Below are 22,651 nucleotides of genomic sequence, written 5' to 3' on the forward strand. Positions count from 1 at the left end.
TTTTAAAGATTTTTTTGATGTGGACCATTTTTAAAGTCTTTATTGAAGCTGTTACAATATTGCTTCTGTTTTATGTGGGTTTTTTTTTTTTTTTTTTTTTTTTTTTGCTAAGAGGTATGTGGGCTTTTAGCTCCCTGAGCAGAGAACAAACCTGCACCCCCTGCACTGGAAGGCAAAGTCTTAACCACTGGACCACCAGTGCATGCGTGCTAAGTCGCTTCAGTCATTTCTGACTCTTTGTGACCCTATGGCCCATAGCCCTCCAGGCTCCTCCATCCGTGAGATTCTCCAGGCAAGAATACTGGAGCGGGCTGCCATGCCCTTCTCCAGGGGAGCTTCCTGACCCAGGGAACCCACGTCTTTTATGTCCCCTGCATTGGCTGGTTCTTTACCTCCTGGGAAGCCCCACTGGACCACCAGGGAAGTCCCCAACCATGGCTTTCTGATTTCATACTTTGTGAAAGTCTCACTCAGCCTCTGGGCTGTTTCTCTTCAAATATTTTTGATGTTGCAGGCATTTATTAAAAATTTTGTGAACTGAGATCATTTAAATAAGTATATTTACTCATTAAGCAGACTGTTTTATTTTGTGCATGATAAAACATTTATGAAAACAGAAATTTTAAAAGGATTCACAAAAGATGAGAGAGCTATTTTGAAATAAATATTTTATTTCGTTTAATTTTTAAGGAATACCCAAAATATTTTTTATTCTCACTGGATATATGTTGTTAATAAATAATTCCATATGCTTAAGTTTAAAATGCTTGCCAATGTCAATGGCTTTGTATATTGTTGGCAAAATCTAAAAGCACATTAATAAACACTTAACAAGGTCTGTTATTAATAATGGTACATGTATATCTCTCTTTCAAATGGCATATCATTTCTGGGTTTCTCTGGAGCCATATTCTTCTGAGGTCAGGTTGGGTCATCCTTGCTCCTAGGACCCCACGTGGTTGCTCCCCCTAGGCAGAGGTGTGTTGACCCCACAATCTTCTTGTTCTCTCATGCTTGCATAATGGGCTAAATGTTCCATTGGCAGTTTCCCTGATTCCCTCTGCCCTAAAGGGACTGTTCTGGGCTGAGGAACTTACTGGAAAATCAGCCATGGTTGGTCCTGGAGGAGCTCCTTGTCTGGTTATTAGTAAATAGATAATCACCAACCATGAGCTTGTCAGTGTGTGTGAGAGGGAGCCTTAGTGGTTGGCGGTCAGGCTGGGTCAACCAGTGGTTGGGGGCTGCCCTCTGGAGGAGACATTGAAGGTAGACTGTTTTTTTCAGTAATAATAGGGAATAGGACAGAGAAGGACCTTCCAGGCCGAGGGCAGACCATGAGCAGATATGTAAACTAACACAGAGGTGTGCGGGGAAAGAGGGGTGTGTGTGTCGTTGGTACTGAAACAGCACAGTGAGTGAATCCATGGGGGCAGAAGAAGGATGCTGGAGAGGGTCACTGGTGGAAGTGCCATTAGCCTGTTTGTTTACTGCACCCACAATAATGATTATTCTTACAACCATAAAAGTAAAATTTTAAAAGTACTAATAATAGCCCTCAGGCACTTGCCTACATGGTTTGCATGCACTTCTCATAAACAGAAGGTAACACATAGACCCATATAATTGCTTGTCGCTGGATTACCTGTATGCTGATGTCAGGCCTCGAGAATTCAGATACTCTTAGCTATGGCCTGCAGCCCATGCAATCAGAGTCTCTTCTTTTTCTGTCTGATTTTAGTCACAAATGAGGACCACAGGGAATATCACATGACCCAATGCACCTTGGAGTGTAACTGGAAAATGGTTCTGCCTGGACAGTTGGCCCAATACCATCTATTTTTGTGAGCTTAGAAGGACAGCCTTGCCAGGCATCCCATTCCTAGGGACCAGCATGGATTAAGGCAGTGGGTAATTAGGATTATCATAGAACCAGTCCTTCAGGGACTCAGGCCCACTGGCACTAGCACATCATTAGCAGCTGCTTTTGGAGGCAGAGATGGAGAGTTGAAAATATTCATTTGGAGGAGGAGGCAAAGATGGTTCTCAAACATATTCTTCCTGTAGCTCTGGCCCCAGAGGTCTCCCGCCTTCTTTCTTTATCTTTCCATCTTTCTTCCCCTACAAGCTGAACACACTATAGATTTCAGATCAATGTAGTGTCTCTTCCTAGCAGGTAATTCAAATTACTTTTACTGAACAGCCCTCCCACCAATAAAACCACTGGAAAGAATAATTGCAAAGTTCCCTGAGAGTTGAAAGTGATATTACTGAAGGACATGTCTGCTGCTGCTAAGTCGCTGCAGTCATGTCTGACTCTGTGTGACCCCAGAGGTGGCAGCCCACCAGGCTCCCACGTCCCTGGGATTCTCCAGGCAAGAACACTGGGGTGGGTTGCCAACGTGTATATTAAGATGCAGCTCTGTTGTTTCCTTCATGCTTCTTTAGCTTTTCTTCTGATCGCCAGAATGATACATGCCTACTATAGAACATTTTGCAGTTGGAGAAAAGTGAACAGTAGAGAGAAATGAGCTCTCATTCTGCTTTCCAGAGACTGTTAGCACTAGGTGTGTTTCCTTCTGGGCGTTTTTCTGTGTATTTATTTTTCTTGACATAGTTGTGATCAGTATGTGTGTAGATACTCTGTAATTCACTTCTTGCTTTTTCTTTTTTTTTAACTTACAGTTTGGCATAAGTGCCGCCCCTCCAGCATCATACCTCTTGTATGTGGTTGCAGTTCAGTCACCAAGGTGTGTCGACTCTTTGCGACCCCATGGACTGCAGCACACCAGTCCGTGTATGTCTTTCACCATCTCCCTGAGTTTGCTCAAACTCATGTCCATTGACCCAGTGATGCCACGGCATCACCTCTTAGGTGGGGGTACCACAATTTGCTAAGGCATTCACTCCCCCGTGTTATGTATCTGCATTATCTCCAGGATTTTTTGTTTTGTTATAAATTGCCCCACTATGGTGAACAACACTGTTGTCCTGAAGTGTGATTTAACAAGAAACATACTTTATGTGAGAATTTAAGGTCTACCACCCCTCGACCCAGTGTATGCACCTGTACCTGTGGTCTTCAAGTCACTGGGAGCCTCAGCTTTGGTGAAGGTGCTCACAATCTTGATGTCAGGGAAGAGGATCACCCCTCTGGCACTTTCAAACTGGGCGGCGGGTCTCCAGAAGCGGTCTGTGCCATGGAGGGTGATCTGGGGCTCGACCGCCTGCAGCACCATCACGTAGGCATCCATGTCGGGGATGCTGATACACACATCTTCTCCAAAGCACCTGGGGAAACAGCAGTCATTGCTGAAACCATCCATCATCCAATATGGACAAGGATACCTGCAGCCACCTCTAGTCCTCAGTGAGACATCCTGACTGCTTGAGAGCCTCTGATGATGTCAGCAGACATTTGAATTTAAAGTTACATTATTGGCTCAAGTGGTAAAGAATCCCCTTGCAGTGCAAGAGATATAGGAGACAGGGTTCAATCCCTGGGTCAGAAAGATCTCCTGCAGTAGGAAATGGCAACCCACTCCAGTATTCTTGCCTGGGAAATCCCATGGACAGTGGAGTCTGGTGGGCTACAGTCCACAGGGTCACAAAGAGTCAGACATGACTGAGCATGAACACATATATAGTCAAAACTCCTAGCAATCTAGGGACATAAAAAAAGATTGACTTCTAGGAGAAATGGGAATTTTCTAAACCCAGCAACAAGTAACCATTAAACCTTTAATTATCCTTTAACAAAGTAATCAACAGCAACATTAATTAGACAGCAACTGCTCGCTCTGTGCATAAGGATTTAGTAAACAAGTTGTCATCTCGCTGGTTAGTTACAGCCATCTTACTAGGTGAGACCCCAGGGCTAGTCTCCCCTGTCTGCTGGAGCAGTGTATGTGTTCTCTCTCTATGAGGGTATCACACACATGCATGCCTGTTCAGATGTATCAGCAGACTGCTATTGTAACCACACTCCTTTGTCCTGAGGCACTGCCACAAAAATGCCTGGGAGCCAGGGTAGTGTGACAACAAGAGCAAAGCCTGGGGAGTGAGACAGGCAAGTGTCCACACCCGACTCTGCCACTCCTGGGCTCGGAGGATCTGGGCAGGGAGCACGACTTCTGTGAACCTCAGTCTCTTTATCTATACAATGGGACAATGATTACCTTATAGTAGTAAGGCTTGAGTGCAGGTGACATGCAGATAGGAAGCCACCCAAGAGCCTGCATCATGGTTGGAGCTCAGTAAATGCTGATAGACTAACACTCTCGCCAGACCTCATCAGGCCTGTGTGTCACTGGCATACTTTGCTGCTCCTCGCGACCAAGACCCAGGCTACCTGGAGAACCCTAGGGTCTAGATGGATGCTCTGGGAGTGATGGTGGACTCCGGCTGGTGGCAGCCATCAGCTTACATCCTTTGGCAAGGTTCCTGGGGGCAGGGTAGGCTGAGCCACTCCATCTTCTCCAGGGTGGGCTAGGTGTGGGCATGGTGGTGGGCTCTTGCTCCCACATTTTTTTGGCATTTGTGGCCCCAGCAGCCCCTCCCCTTGCCAGTTTATGGAAGCCTGGTCCTAGAGCTGGAGACCAGCAATCTGGTCTCTCTTCACTACAGTGTAGGGCTGACCTGGAGGTCAGCTACCTATTCCCTATTGTAGCCTCCAGGGATTATCGTTAGTGTGGAGGTGGGAACACTTTCTCCATCACTAGAACTGCTGGATGTACTTGCCATCTGTGAGCCCTGTCTTGGCATCTGTCCCAGGCCCAACAACGTGGTAGGCAGCAGACCCATCTTTCCCACCCTTCTTGCTGTCTGTCTTTCTGGGTCCTCCTAATAGCTCCAGGTGCCAGGTGATTCCCTTTGTACTTCTCAGGAGTTTTTCTGGGATCCCTTTCCTAGTGGCCCTCCCAGGCAGATGTTTGGCTGAGAAACAATTTGATAGACCAGTAAAGGTGTTATCTACATGTCACAGTGATAGTCTCATCTCCTTAATTTAACTCTGATCCCTGGGGACAAGAACTATGCCTTCTCTTTCTCTTGCATACTTATTATATTTAGCAACTCTATCAAGGCTAGGTTGGTTAATTTAATTCAATTAATAAACATTTGTGAAGCATGATACTATACATAGAAAAATCCTAAAGATGTTACCAAAATCTATGAGAACTAATAAATGAATTCAGTAAATTGCAGGATACAAAATTAATATGCAGAAATCTGTTACATTTCTATACACTAACAATGATCTATCAGAAAAAGAAAAAGAAAACCATTTATAATTGCATCAGAAAGAATAAAATACCTAGGGATAAATCTAATTAAGAAGGTAGAATGTCTATAATCAGAAACTACAAGACACTGATGAAAGAAATTAAAGATGTTACAAATGAATGGAAAGTTATGTATGGCATGTTCATGGATTCGAAGAATTAATATTATTAAAGTGACCATCCAAGTCAATCTACAGAGTCAATGCAATCTCTATCACAATGCCAAGGGTATTTTTTCTTAACCAAACTAGATCAAAAAATTCTAAAATTTGTATAAAACCTTTCTCAAAAAGCCAAAACAGTCTTGACAAAGAGGAACAAAGCTGAAGGTCACTGAAGTCACTCCCTGACTTCAGACCATGCTGCCAATCTAGAGTGATCCGAACAGGCGTGGTTCTGGCACAAAGAAAGACATGTAGCCCAACGCAACGGAACAGAGAGCTCAGAACTGAGCTCATGAGAGATGGCCAACTAATAAATAACAAAGGAGGCAAAAATATAAAATGAGGAAAAGACAGCTTCTTCAACAAATGATGGAAAAACTGGACATGCAAAAGAAACAAACTGGACTACTTTCTCACATCATACACAAAAATAAACTCAGAATGAGTAAGACCTGAAACCGTAAAACTCCTAGAAGAAAACACAGAAAGTATGCTCTTTGACATCGGTCTCAGCAATATTATTTTGGATCTGTCTCGTCAGGCAATGGAAACAAAAGCAAAAATAAACACATGGGACTATATGCAACTAAAAAGCTTTTTGCACAGTGAAGGAAACTCTCAACAATATAAAAAGGCAGCCTAATGAATGGGGAAGATATTTGTAAATGATGTATATAGTAAAGGGGACTTCCCAGGTAGTACAGTGGTAAAGAATCTGCCTCCCAATGCAGGAGACACAGGAGATGTGGGTTTGATCCCTGGGTTGGGAAGATCCTCTGGAATAGAAAATGGCAACTCACTCCAGTATTCTTGCCTGGAAAATTCCATGGACGTAGGAGCCTGGTGGGTTGTAGTCCATGGGGTCACAAAGAGTCAGACACGACTGAGCACATACACTATAAAGTAAGGGGTTAACATCCCAAATATGCAAGAAACTCTTACAACTCTACAGCAAAAAACAGATAACCCAACTGAAAGATGGGCAGAGGACCCGAACAGGCATTTTTGCAAAGATTTACAGATGGCCAACAGACACATGAAAAGATGTTCAATATCAGTAATCATCAGGGAAATGTGAATCAAAACCACTAGGTACCACCTCACCCCTATCAGAATGGCTAATACAAAAAATAAAATAAATAATAAGTGTTGGTGAGGATGTAGAGAAAAAGAAGCCTCTATGCACTACTGGTGGAAATGCAAATTGATGCTGCCACTATGGTAAGCAGTATGGAGGGTCCTCATAAAAACTAAACATAGACTTGCTGTATAATCCAGCAATTTCATTTCTGAGTATTTTCCTGAACAGTGCTAATTTGATAAGATATATACACACTAATGCTAACTGCAGCATTATTTACATACATTAACTACGATATGGAAGCAGTCTAACACTCCAAGGATAGATGGATAAAGAAGGTGTGGATTTATATATTTATGGTAAATACATATTTGTGTGTGTATATATATATGTAGTATATATATTTAAAATATAATTAGACATATTTATGGTATATATTTATATAGTATATATCTAATGCATATATTAATACTATAGCACTAATAAGTTTTATATATATATATACACACACAATGGAATATTACTAAGTCATAAGAAAGAATAAAATCTTACAATTTGCAACAATATGAATAGAGGATGTTATGTTAAGTGACATAAGTCAGACAGAGAAAGACTGTAGGATTTCACTTATATGTGGAATCTAAAAAACAAAACCAAATCAGATACAGAGAACAAACAGGCGGTGGCCAGGAGGGTGGGGGTTGGGGTTGGCGTGAAATAGGTGAAGCAAGTTAAGAGGTACGCACCTCCAGTGATAAAATATCCGCAGGGATGTGACATACAGCATAAGAAATATGCTCAATAGCATTGTAATAACTTTGTATAGTGACATATGGTAACCAGATTTATCATGGTTATCATTTCATAATGTATGCAAATGTCAGATCACTATGCAGTACACCTGAAACTAACATAATATTTTACATCAATTATATTTCACTTAAAAAAAAACAAAAGGAGAACACAAATCCATTGGGGTGGCCTCAAAGGGACAGACAGCAGAGAAGCTGCCAGCAGCTGAAGAGAGGTGAATCCTATTTTGCAAGAGAATATCCCAGGGACTATCCTTGATGCCTTGGCTGGGCCCCAGGCTGCCTAGCATCCACTCACTGGACTTTGGAAGAGACTTTCAGGCGCCGCACACCCGCAGTTGGGAACTGCCTGGAGTTGATGTAGGAGACCTTCTGGAGGGCACGGTTGATATTCCTGATGTCATCACCTTCCATCACCAGGACGGACTGCGAGGGGTTGAAATGGTACTGGAAGACAAGGGTATCACAGGAGAGAATGGTCAGGCATGTTCACAGTTCCACGGAGACCCTCCATCTCCATACAAAGGCCACTGAGGCATCTCCAGAGCTTGTGGAAGTGCAGCAGCTGTGTGCACAGTGACTGTTTTAATCCCTCAAACAATCTCTACTCTCCCCTGGTGGACTTTGGGACTCTCCTCTGTAAGATTGCCTGAGATTATAAACTCCTGGGAATGCCACCCTGAGCCACAGGATGAATCCTTTTTAGTCATCATGCTCCTGGGGTCCAGCCTTTGGTGGGCTCATGCTCGAGGCTACTGTGAGGTCCTTCTCAGAAACTTTCGGCTCCTGGACTGCCCACCCTTTCAGCTGACAGCCTGGAAACCAGGGGCTTCAGCTCCTTTTGCTGTCTTGACTTTGACCTTGAACTGCCCCTTCATTCACCCTGCACTCCACTTCCTCACCCCATGTCCCATCTTTTCAGCTTCCAATCATAAAGTTCATTTTTAAGTTAATGGCCTTCTCTCTCTCTTAGATCTGATTCTTGATCTTGCCTTCTTAGTGCTAAACTTTGGTTTCCCAGGACTTTTAAGCACTTGATGTTTACATACCTGTCACCTGCCTATCCATTCCATTTGGGGTCCCTGGTATCTCACATTCAGTAAAGGTCAAGGGGCTATGATGCTACCCACTGAGTCACTTGGGTTCTCAAACCAGATAAACTCAATCCAAACTTCTGTTTCTTCCATGGTATTATTCCATCTTCCAGCAGTTACTTTATTTTTGAATGAAGTGTGGAGAACCGCTTTTGTACTAATCTGAGTTACTGACCTAGACACACTTCTGAGTAATAACTATTAGGAACGGCTATCAATAATATGTCAGGGACTCAACTGTGGATTCAGATTTTGTATCCAGTACTCGTGTCAGAGAGAGACATGGATATATTTTAATGTAGCTACTTGCCAACAATTATTTATATTTTTGAATAGATAACATATCCACATGGTTCAAATATATATATGAATATATGTGTATATATATATATGTGTGTGTGTATATATATATAAATTATATATATATATATATATGTGTGTATATATATATATATATATATATGTATATATATATATGGGGCTTCCCTGGTGGTTCAGTGGTAAAGAACTTGCCTGTCAATGCAGGAGACATGGGTTTGACCCCTGGGTTAGGAAGGAAATGGCAACCTGCTCCAATATTCTTCCTGGAAAATCCCATGGACAGAAAAGACTGGCAGACTACAGTCCATGGGATCGCAAAGAGTCAGACACGACTGAGCAACTAGACAACAACAACTGTGTGTGTGTATGTGTGTGTGTGTGCTAACTGAAATTGTCCATCTTATTTCTATCTCCTGTGAAACTAATTTCCCCAACCCCATCCCACAGGTGATAACTGTTCCATTAATTTCTTAGTACAAATTGCATTATTACTCATAATTAGTTATTTCTCCTCCTAGGAGAAGGAAATGGCAACCCACTTCAGTGTTCTTGCCTGGAGAATCCCAGGGCAGGGGAGCCTGGTGGGCTGCCGTCTATGAGGTTGCACAGAGTCGGACATGACTGAAGCGACTTAGCAGCAGCAGCAGCAGTGAGAGGCTTACACAAGCCTGTCAACAGGTTTAATCACGTAACTTATGGTACCCTTCTACAGGATATACATTTTTGTCCTGTTGCACTCAATAGTGGTCATGTGACTTGCCTGGCTAACAGAGAGTGGGCCAATGTATTATTTGGTTCACAACCTGGGTAGAAGATTTAACAGCCAGTTAATTCATGGTGCCATGTCCCTTTTCCTCTGCCATGAAAACTGAAAAGCTTCCCAATGGTCTAACAGCCTGGGTCTCACAGTGAGGGGGGTATGGATAAGAGTTGCAGCTAATCTTTAGTGGACATGAAGTGTGCACAATTTAAAAAATTTCTATATATTGAAATTTTAAAGTCATTTGTTACTGCAGCATAACATAGCCTATCCTGACTAAGCATTTAATGAATGTGTAATCAGTGAGTATAGATTCCCATTTTTCTTCTTTCTTCCACCAAAGATAGGTTGTTACATGCTATACTGTACTTTTCTTTTTCACTTAGCCTGTGTCTTGGAGGTCTTTTCTTTCTTTTTTTTTAAGTTGTATAATATTATTTAATATTAAATAAATTATCTAACCAGTCTTCTAATATGAACATTTGGGTTGTTTCCAATCTTCTACTAATAATGCCATAATGAATAATCTTTTATATATAATGCTTTTTAAGTGTGTAAATATATCTGGAGAATAAATCCCTGAGTGAAATTGCTAGGTCAAAGGGTATATGCAGTTTAATTTTTAACAATGTTGCCAAATTTCCCTTTGCTAGGGATTATATCACTATACCCTCCCTCTCACCGTGTATGAGAATGCTCTTTTCTCAAAACCTCAACAAAAGAGCATGCTGTCAAACTTTAGGATTTTTGCCAATCTGATAGGTGATAAATACTATCTTACTGTAGTTTTATTTTGCATTGCTCTTTCCATGAGGTAGATTCAGTATATTCTGAAGGGTTTAAGGGAAACATCTATTTTAGCTTTTCCTTGATATGACCTGGATGTCTTCACAAGAGCTTCTCATTCTCTGTCTGGACCCCACTAGCATGTGGATGTCTCATGAGCACTGTGGAGCCACTGCACATGGCAACCCACTCCAGTATTCTTGCCTGGAAAATTCCACGGTCAGGGGAGCCTGGTGGGCTACAGACCATGGGGTTGCAAAGTCGGACACAACTGAGCACACGCAACGCCCATGGTGGCCCCAGCCAACAGACGCGCAATCCTTTCTTTTTCAAGTATCATGCTAGTGTTTCATTGATACGTTCTCCTTAAAGCCTCCCTGGCTTCCCTCACTTATGTCCCCGCTGGGTTCCTACAGCACCTATGAAATGGTTTGTTGTTGTTTCGTCACTAAGTCGTGTCTGACTCTTTTGGTATCCCATGGACTGTAGCCCACCTGGACTGTAGCCCAGGATCCTCTGTCCGTGGGATTTCCCAGACAAGAATACTGGAGTGCATTGCCATTTCCTTCTCCAGGGGAGCTTCCTGACCCAAGGATTGAACCAGCTACTCCTGCGTTGTCAGGAGGATTCTTTACTACTGAGCCACTTGGGAAGCTCATATGAAACGGTAGTATAGTTATAGTGCAGTGACCGTGAGCTCACTGAGGACGGGAGCTGTGCCTCTTATCCTGAATCTTAGAACCTCATCCTGAGTGCCCAGAAGTCCCTGTTAGATGAATGAGTGAATGGTCTTCCAACCCATATTTTACTCAGTATCAGTTCTTTTTACTCCCCGAAAGGACTTTTTTTCCAGTCACTTGTCTTTTCAGTCAAGCCTTGGTGCAAACCATCATCAGTGCTTCCCAAACTGTGTTCTCCTTTCCTTCCTGGAGGCTGTACTTCTTAGCTGCCTCAAGCCACCTGCAGGTGGGTCATGTGACTGTGTCTGCCCAATGGCATGTGAGAGGAAGTGATGCAGGCACTCTGGGCTGAGGTAGTGAAGAGCCCTGCTGGATGCCTTAGCTGTTTTCTTTCTTAACTCTGGTGTTCTAGGTAGAAAGCCTACCTCATTTCCCTGACTTAGTGTGGGAGAAAAATAAACTTTTAAGCACTAAGTGATAGAGTTTTGAAGTCATTTGCTATTGCAATTGTTTGATCCATGGGAAGAATTCAGCCCTTCCTTCCCAGAAATGAGTCATGTCCCCAAGGCTATGTGGTACTTTTGAAAGGTCATGGGCTGTGTAAACCTTGTACCCCAGGTCCAGAATGAGCTACAGGATACAGCTTGGGACTATTCACTTCCCCTTTCTGGACTTCATTTCTTCATTGAAATTAATGGGGATATTAATATCTACCTGTCTGGAGCTTAAGTAAGATAAAGTATATAAAATATCTAGCACTTAAAAAAAGGTACTCATTCTATAATAACTTTTATCATAACTCTTAATACTGTAACTGAGGCTTTGCCTATGCTGGTACCGTTTTCCTCACTGTTCATCATTCCCTATGATCCAGTTTTCTCCCATCCTCAAAGCCCTGAGCAGAGCCTCTCTGAGCTGTGACATGTGGTCCCAAGCACTGTTCCCTGTGTTGGATTTGGGAGCCTCTGGACATATGCACAGCCTCTGGGTGATGCTACAGTAGGCCCCCAGCTGGCTTCTCTCTTGCTGGGGCTGACTCACTAGCTTAGAGTGCTCAGCTGTGGAGATGCCACACACTGGTGAATCATCAGTAGTTCTCAGTGTTTTACAAATCACCCACTTCTGATCTGAGCAGATTCAAGCTCATTCTTCTAAACATACCACCTAAGTTTCTATGTTTTCCCCTGCCCTCATCTCTACAATCCCTGCTATAGAAGTCTTCTGGTGCTTTTGCTGTCTGTCTCCTCCCCCAGCAGATTGCAAGCACCTCCAGGACAGGGTTGGCTGACTTTTTCAGCATCACAAGGTCCAGTACATGATAAACATGAGACAAGGTGATGTCCCCCACAGAAAAGGCTGATTTCTGAGCCTTGAATGAGGGCTGCATAGGAGAATCAAGCAGTGCTTCCAGAGGAATGGATTGGCAGCAACCCATGGCATCAGCATCAGCAGAAGGCATTCCCACTGCAGCCTCCTTGAGAGAGGATGGGTTAGGGAATGTGTTGGATCTCTAGTGAATACACAATTCTGGCTTCCAGAGCATCCCAGAGGCTGCCACAGGGCATAAGGTGGGCGCTGGCCTAGATACCAACATATTTTCTTGCAAGATCAATAAAATCCTCCGCTAGAGTAGGTTTTATTTGTATGCTGTGTTGTCTTTGTGGCATGACTAAAGGTCAGGCTCTGGTACTACAGGACACAGAATGGTACTGGCATTGCCACAGGGGCAGGAGATGGGTTCTTGGGAATCAGCACTCACTCAGCCTGGAAAGCAGCTCTGTAGCCAGTGGTTCTTTTTTTTGAACCAAGGAGTCATTAGACAGATGACCTTTGCAGAATGGTCAGCTGTCCTGGAGGGTCAGGCTGGGAGATCAGTGAAATCCCTGCCCAAAGCCCTGGCCTGTTCTTGGGGAACAGACTGGCCACGGCACTCTGGGCATGTTACCCTTCCCTTGGGCACCTGCCAGCTTTTCTGTGCTGGGCCAGAGGAAGATTCACCACAATAGAGGCTGCTGCTGCTGCTGCTAAGTCGCTTCAGTTGTGTCCGACTCTGTGCGACCCCAAAGATGGCAGCCCATCAGGCTCCCCTGTCCCTGGGATTCTCCAGGCAAGAACACTGGAGTGGGTTGCCATTTTCTTCTCCAATGTATGAAAGTCAAAGGGGAAAGTGAAGTCGCTCAGTCATGTCCTACTCCTAGCGACCCCATGGACTGCAGCCCACCAGGCTCCTCCATCCATGGGATTTTTCCAGGCAAGAGTACTGGAGTGGGGTACCATTGCCTTCTCCGACAACAGAGGCTATTCTGTTGCAAATATGACCCAGGCTTACTTTTCAAAACAAGCTGGGGCAGCAGCAATGCCAACTGCAAGGTCAATCCAGCAGGAGAGGGGAACTGATTCGTTCAAAGCCTATTTATCAGGTTTTCTAGGGGAGATTTGTATCTATACCTCATCTATATGGATATCTTTGCTATATCTGCTATATAAATATATGTAAGAATATATAAAATATATGTATTTTTCAATTCTTACATTGCTACACAATGATATTAAGTCCATTTTATACATGAGGGAATTGGGGTTTAAAGGATTAAAGTACCTTGCCCAAGGTCACCCTGCTCAGAAATAGCCATAATGTGCTTTGAGCCTAGAAGTGTTTTGTCCCAAAGTTCTTCTTCTTTCCCACCCTTCCACACTAGAGATGACAAATTGGCAGGGATGAGGCTATGAAAATCAAAAGCAGATTTTCCTCAGCAATGTGCCGATTCCACTGTGTCTTGTATGGATACATAACAGCACCCATCTTGGCCATTTACTCACTCCAGTCAAGCTGGTGAAATATACAGAAACGCACATTTTCCAGAGGAAAACAAGTGGGAAGAGGAACCCGTCTGGGTCCATGTGAGCGACCAAGATGCTTCCTTGGCTCGTGGGAGGCTCTGGCTTTTCTGGCCTAGCCAGAGAGGAAGCAGAAGGCTGGGAGGCAGTAGAGAAAACGCGTGCAGTGCGCTCAGTCGCTTCAGCCATGCTGACACTCTTTGTGACCCCGTGGGCCATGGCCCACCAGGCTCCTGTGTCCATGGGATTCTCCAGGCAGGAATACTGGAGTGGGTTGTCACGCCCCTCTCCAGGGGATCTTCCCGACCCAGGGCTTGGACCTGAGTCTCCTGCTGTCTCCTGCATTGCAGGCAGATTCTTTATCCCTGAGCCACCAGGGAAGCTCAGAGGAAACACCAGTCATTATTCAAAAACAAAATGAGGGATAAAAGAGGGAATACAGGTAGGAAGCAATTTTAATCATTTTCAAGAATGTCTTCTAATCTGAGCTGTGTGGAGGAAAGAGCCTAGACTTATTTTGGACAAGTCCCTGAGCCCCAATCTCCTTATATCTGAAATGGGGTCATAATACTTAATTTGTTGTGAGAAGTAGGGATAATGAACCTAAAATAGCCCCCAGTGAGTGCACCGTAAGTCATGTGTGTTATCATTAACTTTTCATACGTGATCTAGTTCTTGCCTGCTGCGTCCCGGGGATGGAATAGGATCATTTGCCGTGGCAGGTTCTGAGCAGGTGGTATCCTAAAATGTCGGATTAGCCTCCTCTGCCCCCCACATCTATGGGTGCCACTGAATTTAGCACTTCCTCTTTCACAGGCTATGATCACTAGGTAGGAATTGCTATGGTTCTTAATTCATATTTCTGAGAATGTGTGGTTTTTAAGTGCAGCACCTTTGGTTGATTTGTTCTGCAGCGCTTGGAGTCCTGACACTGTAGCCCCAGGGGATGGTCCAGAGCAGAAAAGATCCACCCAGAGGCAGGGAGCAAATCCAGAGTCAGAGAGGGGACAGATTCAGAAATCTGGAGGACAGATTTCTGCCTCACTGGCTTGACCAGACACTGAGAGAACACACACAGAGGATCAAGGATCAAACCCCAGGCTCTGCCTATGAGAATACCCGTCTGAAATGTGCCATGAGGGCCTGGCCTGGGCCAGCTGCCAGGAAACTGACCAGTGGAAAGCTGGCCTGTGCAATTCATGTGGTCTTGTGAGTTTCCTTCGATGACAGGTGATTAGCTGTGTATCCAGAGCACCCGAGTGTGTATTTTCATGCATGTTAAACAGTGTTTTGGAAAGCCATTCTTTACACTGTCCATGTACTCCTCCCATCATCTCCCGCTGACCCAGGTCCCAGGGTGAGCATTCTGAACCCCACCCTTGTCTAGACCATGTTCCCTTGCATGGATGGAGCCCTTCAATGACTGTTGCCAAAAAAAGAAATATCAGACATTAACAAGGCCCCATGATGTGGCCTCTGCCTACCTCTCTGGTCTCTTTCTAGCTTTCCTCCTGCAATTTTGGTACTTGTAACACTGACCTTCCTTCTAGAGTGACCTCCCTGCCCTCTCCCTCACCACTCCCTCCCTTTTTTCTGGCTGGTTCTTACTCATCTTAACAATGTGCTCAGAAAGAATTTGCCTGAGGAATCGAATTCCTCCAAGGAGCCCTCCCTCACTGCCCATGCCCCAGTTCTGAAGCTCTGGGTCAGAGCTGCCTGGGTTCACATTCTGGCTCCGCACTTTACTCACTCCGAGATCCTTGGAAACTTTCTCTTCCAGGTCTCCACTCCTCATGTGCAAAATGGGAATATTCATGGTATAATTCTTTTATCATAGCGTTACCCAAGGGCTTAAGGGAGTTAAATCCACATAGCTTTTAGAACAGTGCCTGGCACCTGGGAGACCCTCAGTAAATGTTGGTGCTTGTAAATTGCAGGTATCTGCTTGCACCACTGAGTTTCCCAAAGACAGTAAGCTTGAACCATTCACTTCTGTGTCCCTCTACTCCGACTAGAAGTGAATTCTGCAGTTGTCCGTGGAATGTTTGCTGAAGTGACTGCTACGGAAGGAGAAGCATGATGTACCCAGACCACTGGTTCCTTCCAGGCCAGCCTGAGTCACAGCCCCACAAGCAGCTGGCCACTAAGAAAGTAAGCAAGAGACTCCTCTGTTGGAGGGGTGACTCCTTGGGTTCTGGCTGGGGACAGGAAGGCAGGGCAGCTCCATGGACAGGGCTGAGTGCGGACGATGGGAAGCAGCGGGAAACCTCCGCTCTGATCACTGCCTCCTTGGGAAAACTTCTCAGGGGTCTCCTGTGTTCCCAGAGGCAGAGGGAGGGCCACCCTCCCAGAGAGGAGGCCAAGGGACTGCCTGTTCCCACTGGGATCCGCTATGATGGAGCTCAGGCCGTGATGATGTTTACCCCCTCTTTGCTCAGGACCCTGAGGCCTGAGGCTGGCACGTGCTCCCTGTCCAGGTGAAGCCAGAGCTATCCCTGCCCATTGGGGCTGAGGGGCTTGATGAGGACAGTCAGCCATATCCTGCCCCCTCAGGGGGAGCTTTTCTCAAAATGTAGCTGGGATTCCCTGGGATCACTTTCGTTATAGCGTGCATGGGTGACAAAAATCCCCGTAAATCTGCTAGTATTCTGTTTGATGAGAGACATTGCCTGAAGCCCAATCTGGGCTTCAGCTTAATAATGGAGGACCCAGTGACCCTCAGCATCTGCTTTCTGATCCCGCCCCACACCAGGATGACCTTCTGTGCTAATTCATATTGTCCATGGTCCAAACTTTCAATTCTACTTTTTTTTTAAATTTCTGAAAGGTATGCTTGCGTGATCCCTCAGTTGCTTTGGGCAAATAAACAACAAAGCAGCCCACCACCAGGGTAAACAGTGAAATATGACAATTCCCTTCAGGCAGACATTGAACGTGTGCCTGCTTTTGTGCATCGAACTGACTGTCCTCAGGCTGCATCAAGGAATTTCAGGAGATAGCACAAAGTCTGTTGTGTAGTCACGGTCATGATTCTCCCCATTGTGGCTACACCTTCGCCGTGGCACCGTCCCTGTGTCACATGACGAGGACCAACTCAGCTTCCAGGAGTGCACTGGTGCTGGGTGCCTCCCCCTCACAACGCACCATGTGACCGGGGGCTAGGCTGGCTCCTTTCTTACCTTTATTCCTTGGCCCAGGCTTTCCAGGGAATTGATATCCAGCCCTTCCTTGCAGGCCTGCAGGCAGGAAATCACCTTCTGACTGTCCATTTTGCCAGGGCGAATGGTGAGACTGGCCAGGCTGCCGTGGAAGAATTGAGCAAAGCGTGGCTTGGTGACTTCTCCTCCTAAAAGATAAAGAAGCACCATTATCTGCCCTGTGGAGACTGGGCAGGCAACATTGCTTCATGGTGCCATCCGGCCATGGAGCCAAGGACACAGTGGTTGTGTCTCTTAAACCTGAGTTTTTCCTTCCAAGTGGAGAGTGCAGAGTTGTGAACACAGAATGTCAAGAGGATGTTATTGGCTGCCAAGACCTTGGCACTCCCCAGCTGCACCTATTTAGGATTCTGGAACTCTTGAATTTAAAACATTTACTTTCAGAGGCACAGAACGTTTTAAAACAGCAGTCCCCAAGCTTTCTGGCACCAGGGACCAGTTTCGTGGAAGACAATTTTTCCATGGACTAGAAGAGGGGGTGGTTTCAGGATGATTCAAGCACATTAAGCTTATTGTGCACTTTATCTCTATTGTTATTGCGTCAGCTCCACCTTGGATCATCAGGCATTAGATTCTTGGAGGCTGGGGACTCCTGTTTTAGAAGACAGAAAGTGCCTACAGAGCAAAAGCAGGGGAGCGGGAATCTACCAGTGATGAAAGATGTGCTGTGTGCCAGGCTGTCTGCTGGGGACTTCATTGGGGTGAGCCTGCAAAGAGGAGTCATTGTTTCCAAATGACAGATAAGGAGCCCTGGGACTCAGAAAGGTGGAGGGACTTGCCCTAGGACACACGGCTAAACGCTGGAGCCGGCACTCTGGTTCTGGTCTGTGTGACTGTAGAGCTGGCATCTGCTACCCTGTGTTCATTTCACTGAGAGTCTGGCATGCGATTGATGGGTCCGAGAACCCCGAGTCCCTGGGCTCTGATTCTCACGGAGTTGATTTCATATCTGCTCAAATCCAAGTTCTTTGTCATATAGGGGCTTCCTTGATTCTGTTCTACCTCTGTCCTTCTTCCCCTCACTTATGTCCTTCTCCTGTCTGTGCCGGGTCAGCTCTTTAGCTGGGGAAATAGTTCAGTGTGGCTTGTGTTGCAAAGGCAGCCTGGAAGCTGCCTCCTCCCATTCTCTCCCTCATTTCCCAAAGTTCCCTAACATCAATGCCCCTTTAGGTCCAGTGGAAGCCTCACCTCCTCCAGGAGCCCCTTCCCACTGACTTCATTGAGCACAAACACTGTTCCATCCGGGGGCAGCCTACGTCAACAACCTGAGCTTTGATCTTGTACTTCAGTTCGTTCAGAGAGGTAGCCAAACGTGCAGGAAAGATGGATCTGGGCAGAACTCTAGCCTTGCTAATTCCCTGTGGGAGGTTCTGTAGCCTTTCTGAGCCTGCACTCACTTGTAGGGGACACTGCTGGGTTTTGCCTCCTGGTTCTCCTGTGCTGCCTCAGTGGCCCCCTCATCAGTTTCTCTAGCACCTGGAGAGCAGGTTTCTAGAAGGTTCTGCCAGAGTAACACCACAGTGACTTCTCTGCCCATGAGTGAGCGATGCTGTGTCAGCAAAGCCTGGACCTCAGCCTGGGTGGCAGAGGACCCTACACTGGGGGCCCTGTCTCAGTCTTACGGGAGTGGGCATCCTGATACCTGCATTCTTATAGCCTTCAGAGTTCCCTCTTAGCAGCTAATCCTTCATTATTCTAGTGGTCTGTTATAGTCAGTGAGTTTTTATATTTTCTTGTTGAAATTACTGTGTGGTTTCTCTCTTCTGATTGGGTCCAGAATGACACACCCTCTATGTTTGCACACATGCTTTTGCTCTCACCCATTCCTCCCCACACTGAGATACCACCTCCAAGGTGCTCAGGTCAGGAAGATCCCACTGGTTCTCCAAGGCCCCTCAAGCTCTCCGCTCACCTTGCCTTCTCCCTGCCCTGAGCCTTGGAACACAGATAATTCATTTCAGTGCCCCTCTAAGAACTCAGCATTGTCAGTTAATGCACGTGTGTTTCATGTCTTCAAGAGCCTATAAGGGGTGGTTGTCAATTTTGGCTGCACATTTTAATCATCTGGGGAATCTTTAAAAGAATAAACTGTTTCTGGTGCTGTATCCCACCCACAGAGGTTATGACCTTTTTTTTTTTTATAGAAGTCTAGTTGATTTACAATGCCATGTTAGTTTCAAGTGTACAGCACAGTGACTCAGATATATATATATATATATATATATATATATATATATATATGTTCCTTTTCAAGTTCTTTTCCCTTACAGGTTATTACAAAATATTGAGTATAGTTCCCTTTGCAATACAGTAGGTCCTTGTTGTTCATTTTATATACAGTAGTAGGTATATGTTAATCCCAACCTTCTAAATTATCCCTCCCCTGCACCTCTCTTTCCCCTTTGGTAACCATGTTTGTTTTCTATGTCTATGAGTCTCTTTCTCTTTTGTAAATAAGCTTATTTGTATCGTTTTTTAGGTTGCACATATAAACGATATTATACTTGTCTTTCTCTGACTTCCTTTACTCAGTATGATATCTCTAAGTCCACCCATGTTGCTGCAAAGTGGCATTATTTCATTCTTTTTATGGCTGAGTAATATTCCATTATATATATATGTGTGTGTATGTGTGTGTGTGTGTTTGTGTGTGTGTGTGTTTGTTCAGTTCTTCAGTCATGTTCAACTCTTTGCGACCTGCTGACTGTAGCCCACCAGGCTTCTCTGTCTAGGGAATTTTCATCGTAAGAATACTATAGCAGGTTGCCATTTCCTGTTCTAGGGGATCTTCCTGACTTTGGGATCTGAACTGCGTCTCTTGTGTCTTCTGCATTGGCCGGTGGATTCAAAGTCATATATATATATATATATATATATATATATAACATTATATTAATATATGTGTATTTATATACATACCTCACCTTTATCCATTCATTTGTCTATCTCCTTTAAGTGAATCAAACATGAAGTCAAGGTTCAGAACCACTGGGCTATAAGCGTCTTGAAGCCAGGCTTCTGCTTACTCCTAAGGGATCTCTCTGCTCTATGCCACCTGGTGGCTTACTCTTGCCCATCCTCACACATTGCTAGAATTTATTTAAGTCTGTCTCCTGGTTGGAAGGGAGCAGTCATGCATGATTCATTGTAGTGAAGACAATACTGGGCAGGTAGTAGGGGAACTGAGGACTGTCGCAGGTACTTTGCACACATTGGCTCATTTATCCCTCTCAACAACACGAGCCCCTGTCCTGGTGTCATTGGGCTTCCTACATGCTGTCTAGCACACAGTGGACACTTCCTAATTGTTGGCTGGGTTGAAGGAGATGCTTCAGCAGAGTAGCATCTGTGGCATCTCTCCAGCATCCACCTCACTCCTTCCCTCTTGCAATGGCAGCACTGAAGTTTGGGGGGTTGACTTGAGTTCCAGGGCTGGACTCTATTTATTCAAAGCTAGTGAATAATTCACCTGCCAATGCAGGAGGCACAAGAGACACAGGTTAGAGCCCTGAGTCAGGAAGATCCTTGTTTAGTCAAAGCTGGGTTTCCCTTTAGCTCAGCTGGTAAAGAATCTGCCTGCCATGCAGGAGGCCTGGATTCAATCCCTGGGATGGGAAGATCCCCTGGGAAAGGGAAAGGCTACCCACTCCAGTATTCTGGCCTAGAGAATTCCATGGACTGTATGGTCCATGGGGTTGCAAAGAATCGGTCATGACTGGGCGACTTTCACTTTCACTGTCCATCAGGCTGTTTTGTCTCCATTGCTCCAGTGACTGAATCAGGCATGGACTTGGGATTAGCCATACCACATGAAGCCAATCAGCACCTGGCATCCAAAAAGCCACAGGGTTGGTCTAGGGGTAATCAGGAGATCAAGTTTAAGCCAATGAGATGAGCAGAGAAGCTGGCTGGCAGCCTCTGGACAAGAGCTTCCATCTTCTCTCTAGAAGGTTTCTGGAACCTACTCTTGCTCTCTTTCCCTGGGGATCATTCTGTGAAGATAGAAGGCTGAGAGTGGCTGCAGCCATCCCACAAGCAGACCAGGGATAACCAAGGCAATGCCTGGAGCCGGGGCAGAGCCAGGAGGGTACAGCAGGCTGAGCGAATCCTGAGTAGACCTCCTCACTGCTTTACTGCAGGATGTCTTCAGCTGTGGGAGCTGGGCATCCATCTTTAAGGGTTTAATCTGTTTTGACTCACACTACCCAGAATATCTTCACATTGGAAATGAATGGACAAAGCTCTATCAAGTGCTCTGTCCACAGGTTTGACTTTGAGAGATGACCTGAGATGATCTCTCAGGCCATGGCTTTGGGTATAGGGGGGCCAATCTGGGGGTCTTTGGATTTAGGTCCCTGAGGCCCTCATGGTTAAGGTGCCCCCCACAGCCATCAGCATGCTCCTGCCCTACTGAAAGAACACTTCTGTTACGCTGCAGGAAGAAGGGTATGAGCCTGGATCTGATTGGTAGACTGCCACACTCCAGGGCATGCAGGTGGTTATCTCTTTCCTGCCTTGTCTCCCACTTGGAGCAGCAGATCCAACAATAAGTCTCAATGACTAGGCGGGAACTCTGTGCCCAATGCCATGTGAAGTCCTCAACATACATCATCTCACTGAACCTTCATAGAGCTCTTGAGAGGTAGGCATTTCCTCTATGGTTAAAGAGGAACAAACTCAGGTTTAGAGAGAAGAAAGTGGCCAAGGTCATCTGAGGAGTAATTGGTGAAATGTAGGCTTCTAGAGAGTGAGTGTAGCCATCCATACTCAGGACCAGCTGGTCATCCTGGTGGTACTAGGCAGCCCAGTCTATAGAGTGTGGCTGGTACTATGGAGGAGAGCATGGAGATTCCTCAAAAAGAAAAGGAAAAAAAACAAACTAGGAATAAAACTACCATATGACTCAGCCATCCCACTACTGGGCATATACCCTGAGGAAACCATAATTGAAAAAAAGACATATACCCCAATGTTCATTGCAGCTCTATTTACAATGGCTAGGATGTGGAAGCAACCTAAATGTCCATCCACAGATGAATGGATAAAGAAGTTGTGGTACATATACACAGTGGAATATTACTCAGCCCTAAAAGGGACACATTTGAGTCAGTTGTAGTGAGGTGGATGTAGACTACACTGATGTAAGTCAGTGTAGTGAGGAACCCAGAGCCTGTTATACAGAGTGAAGTAAGTCAGAAAGAGAAAAACAAATACCATATAGTAATGCATATATATGGAATCTAGAAAAATGGTACTGATGAACCTATTTGCAGGGCAAGAATACAGATACAGACATAGAGAGCAGACTTGTGGACACAGTGGGGGAAGAAGGCGGGACAAATTGAGAGAGTAGCGTTGAAACACAGACGTTACCCTGTGCGAAATGGATAGCTATTGGGAAGTTGCTGTATAAAACACAAGGAGCTCAACCTGGTGCTTTGTGATGACATAGAGGGGTGGGATGGGGTGGTGGGTGGAAGGGAGGTTCAAGATGGAGGTCACATAAGTATACTTATGGCTGATTCATGTTGATGTATGGCAGAATCCAATACAATATTTTAAATCAGTTATCCTCCAATTAAAATTAAATTGGAAAAAATAGAGTGTGGCTGGGAGAG

The 22,651-nt window shown here is 45.1% G+C and overlaps 1 protein-coding gene across 2 annotated transcripts in view; it reads right to left on the bottom strand.

The window, feature by feature from the left end:
• Positions 1–22,651, bottom strand: part of CLSTN2 (calsyntenin 2) — a 745,380-nt gene that overhangs the window by 17,918 nt on the left and 704,811 nt on the right. The window contains exons 10-12 of one of the 2 annotated variants that reach the window (XM_042236283.2): positions 16,995–17,161; positions 7,635–7,783; positions 3,071–3,288 (exon numbers count right to left, since the gene is read on the bottom strand). In XM_042236283.2, coding sequence (XP_042092217.1) covers positions 3,071–3,288; positions 7,635–7,783; positions 16,995–17,161 — 534 coding nt within the window. Of the gene's footprint in view, positions 1–3,064; positions 3,289–7,634; positions 7,784–16,994; positions 17,162–22,651 lie in introns of both variants that reach the window. The other variant, XM_060395246.1, reaches the window with a different exon arrangement.

The sequence above is a fragment of the Ovis aries genome, chromosome 1 (genome assembly GCF_016772045.2).
Source record: "Ovis aries strain OAR_USU_Benz2616 breed Rambouillet chromosome 1, ARS-UI_Ramb_v3.0, whole genome shotgun sequence".
NCBI lineage: Eukaryota > Metazoa > Chordata > Mammalia > Artiodactyla > Bovidae > Ovis > Ovis aries.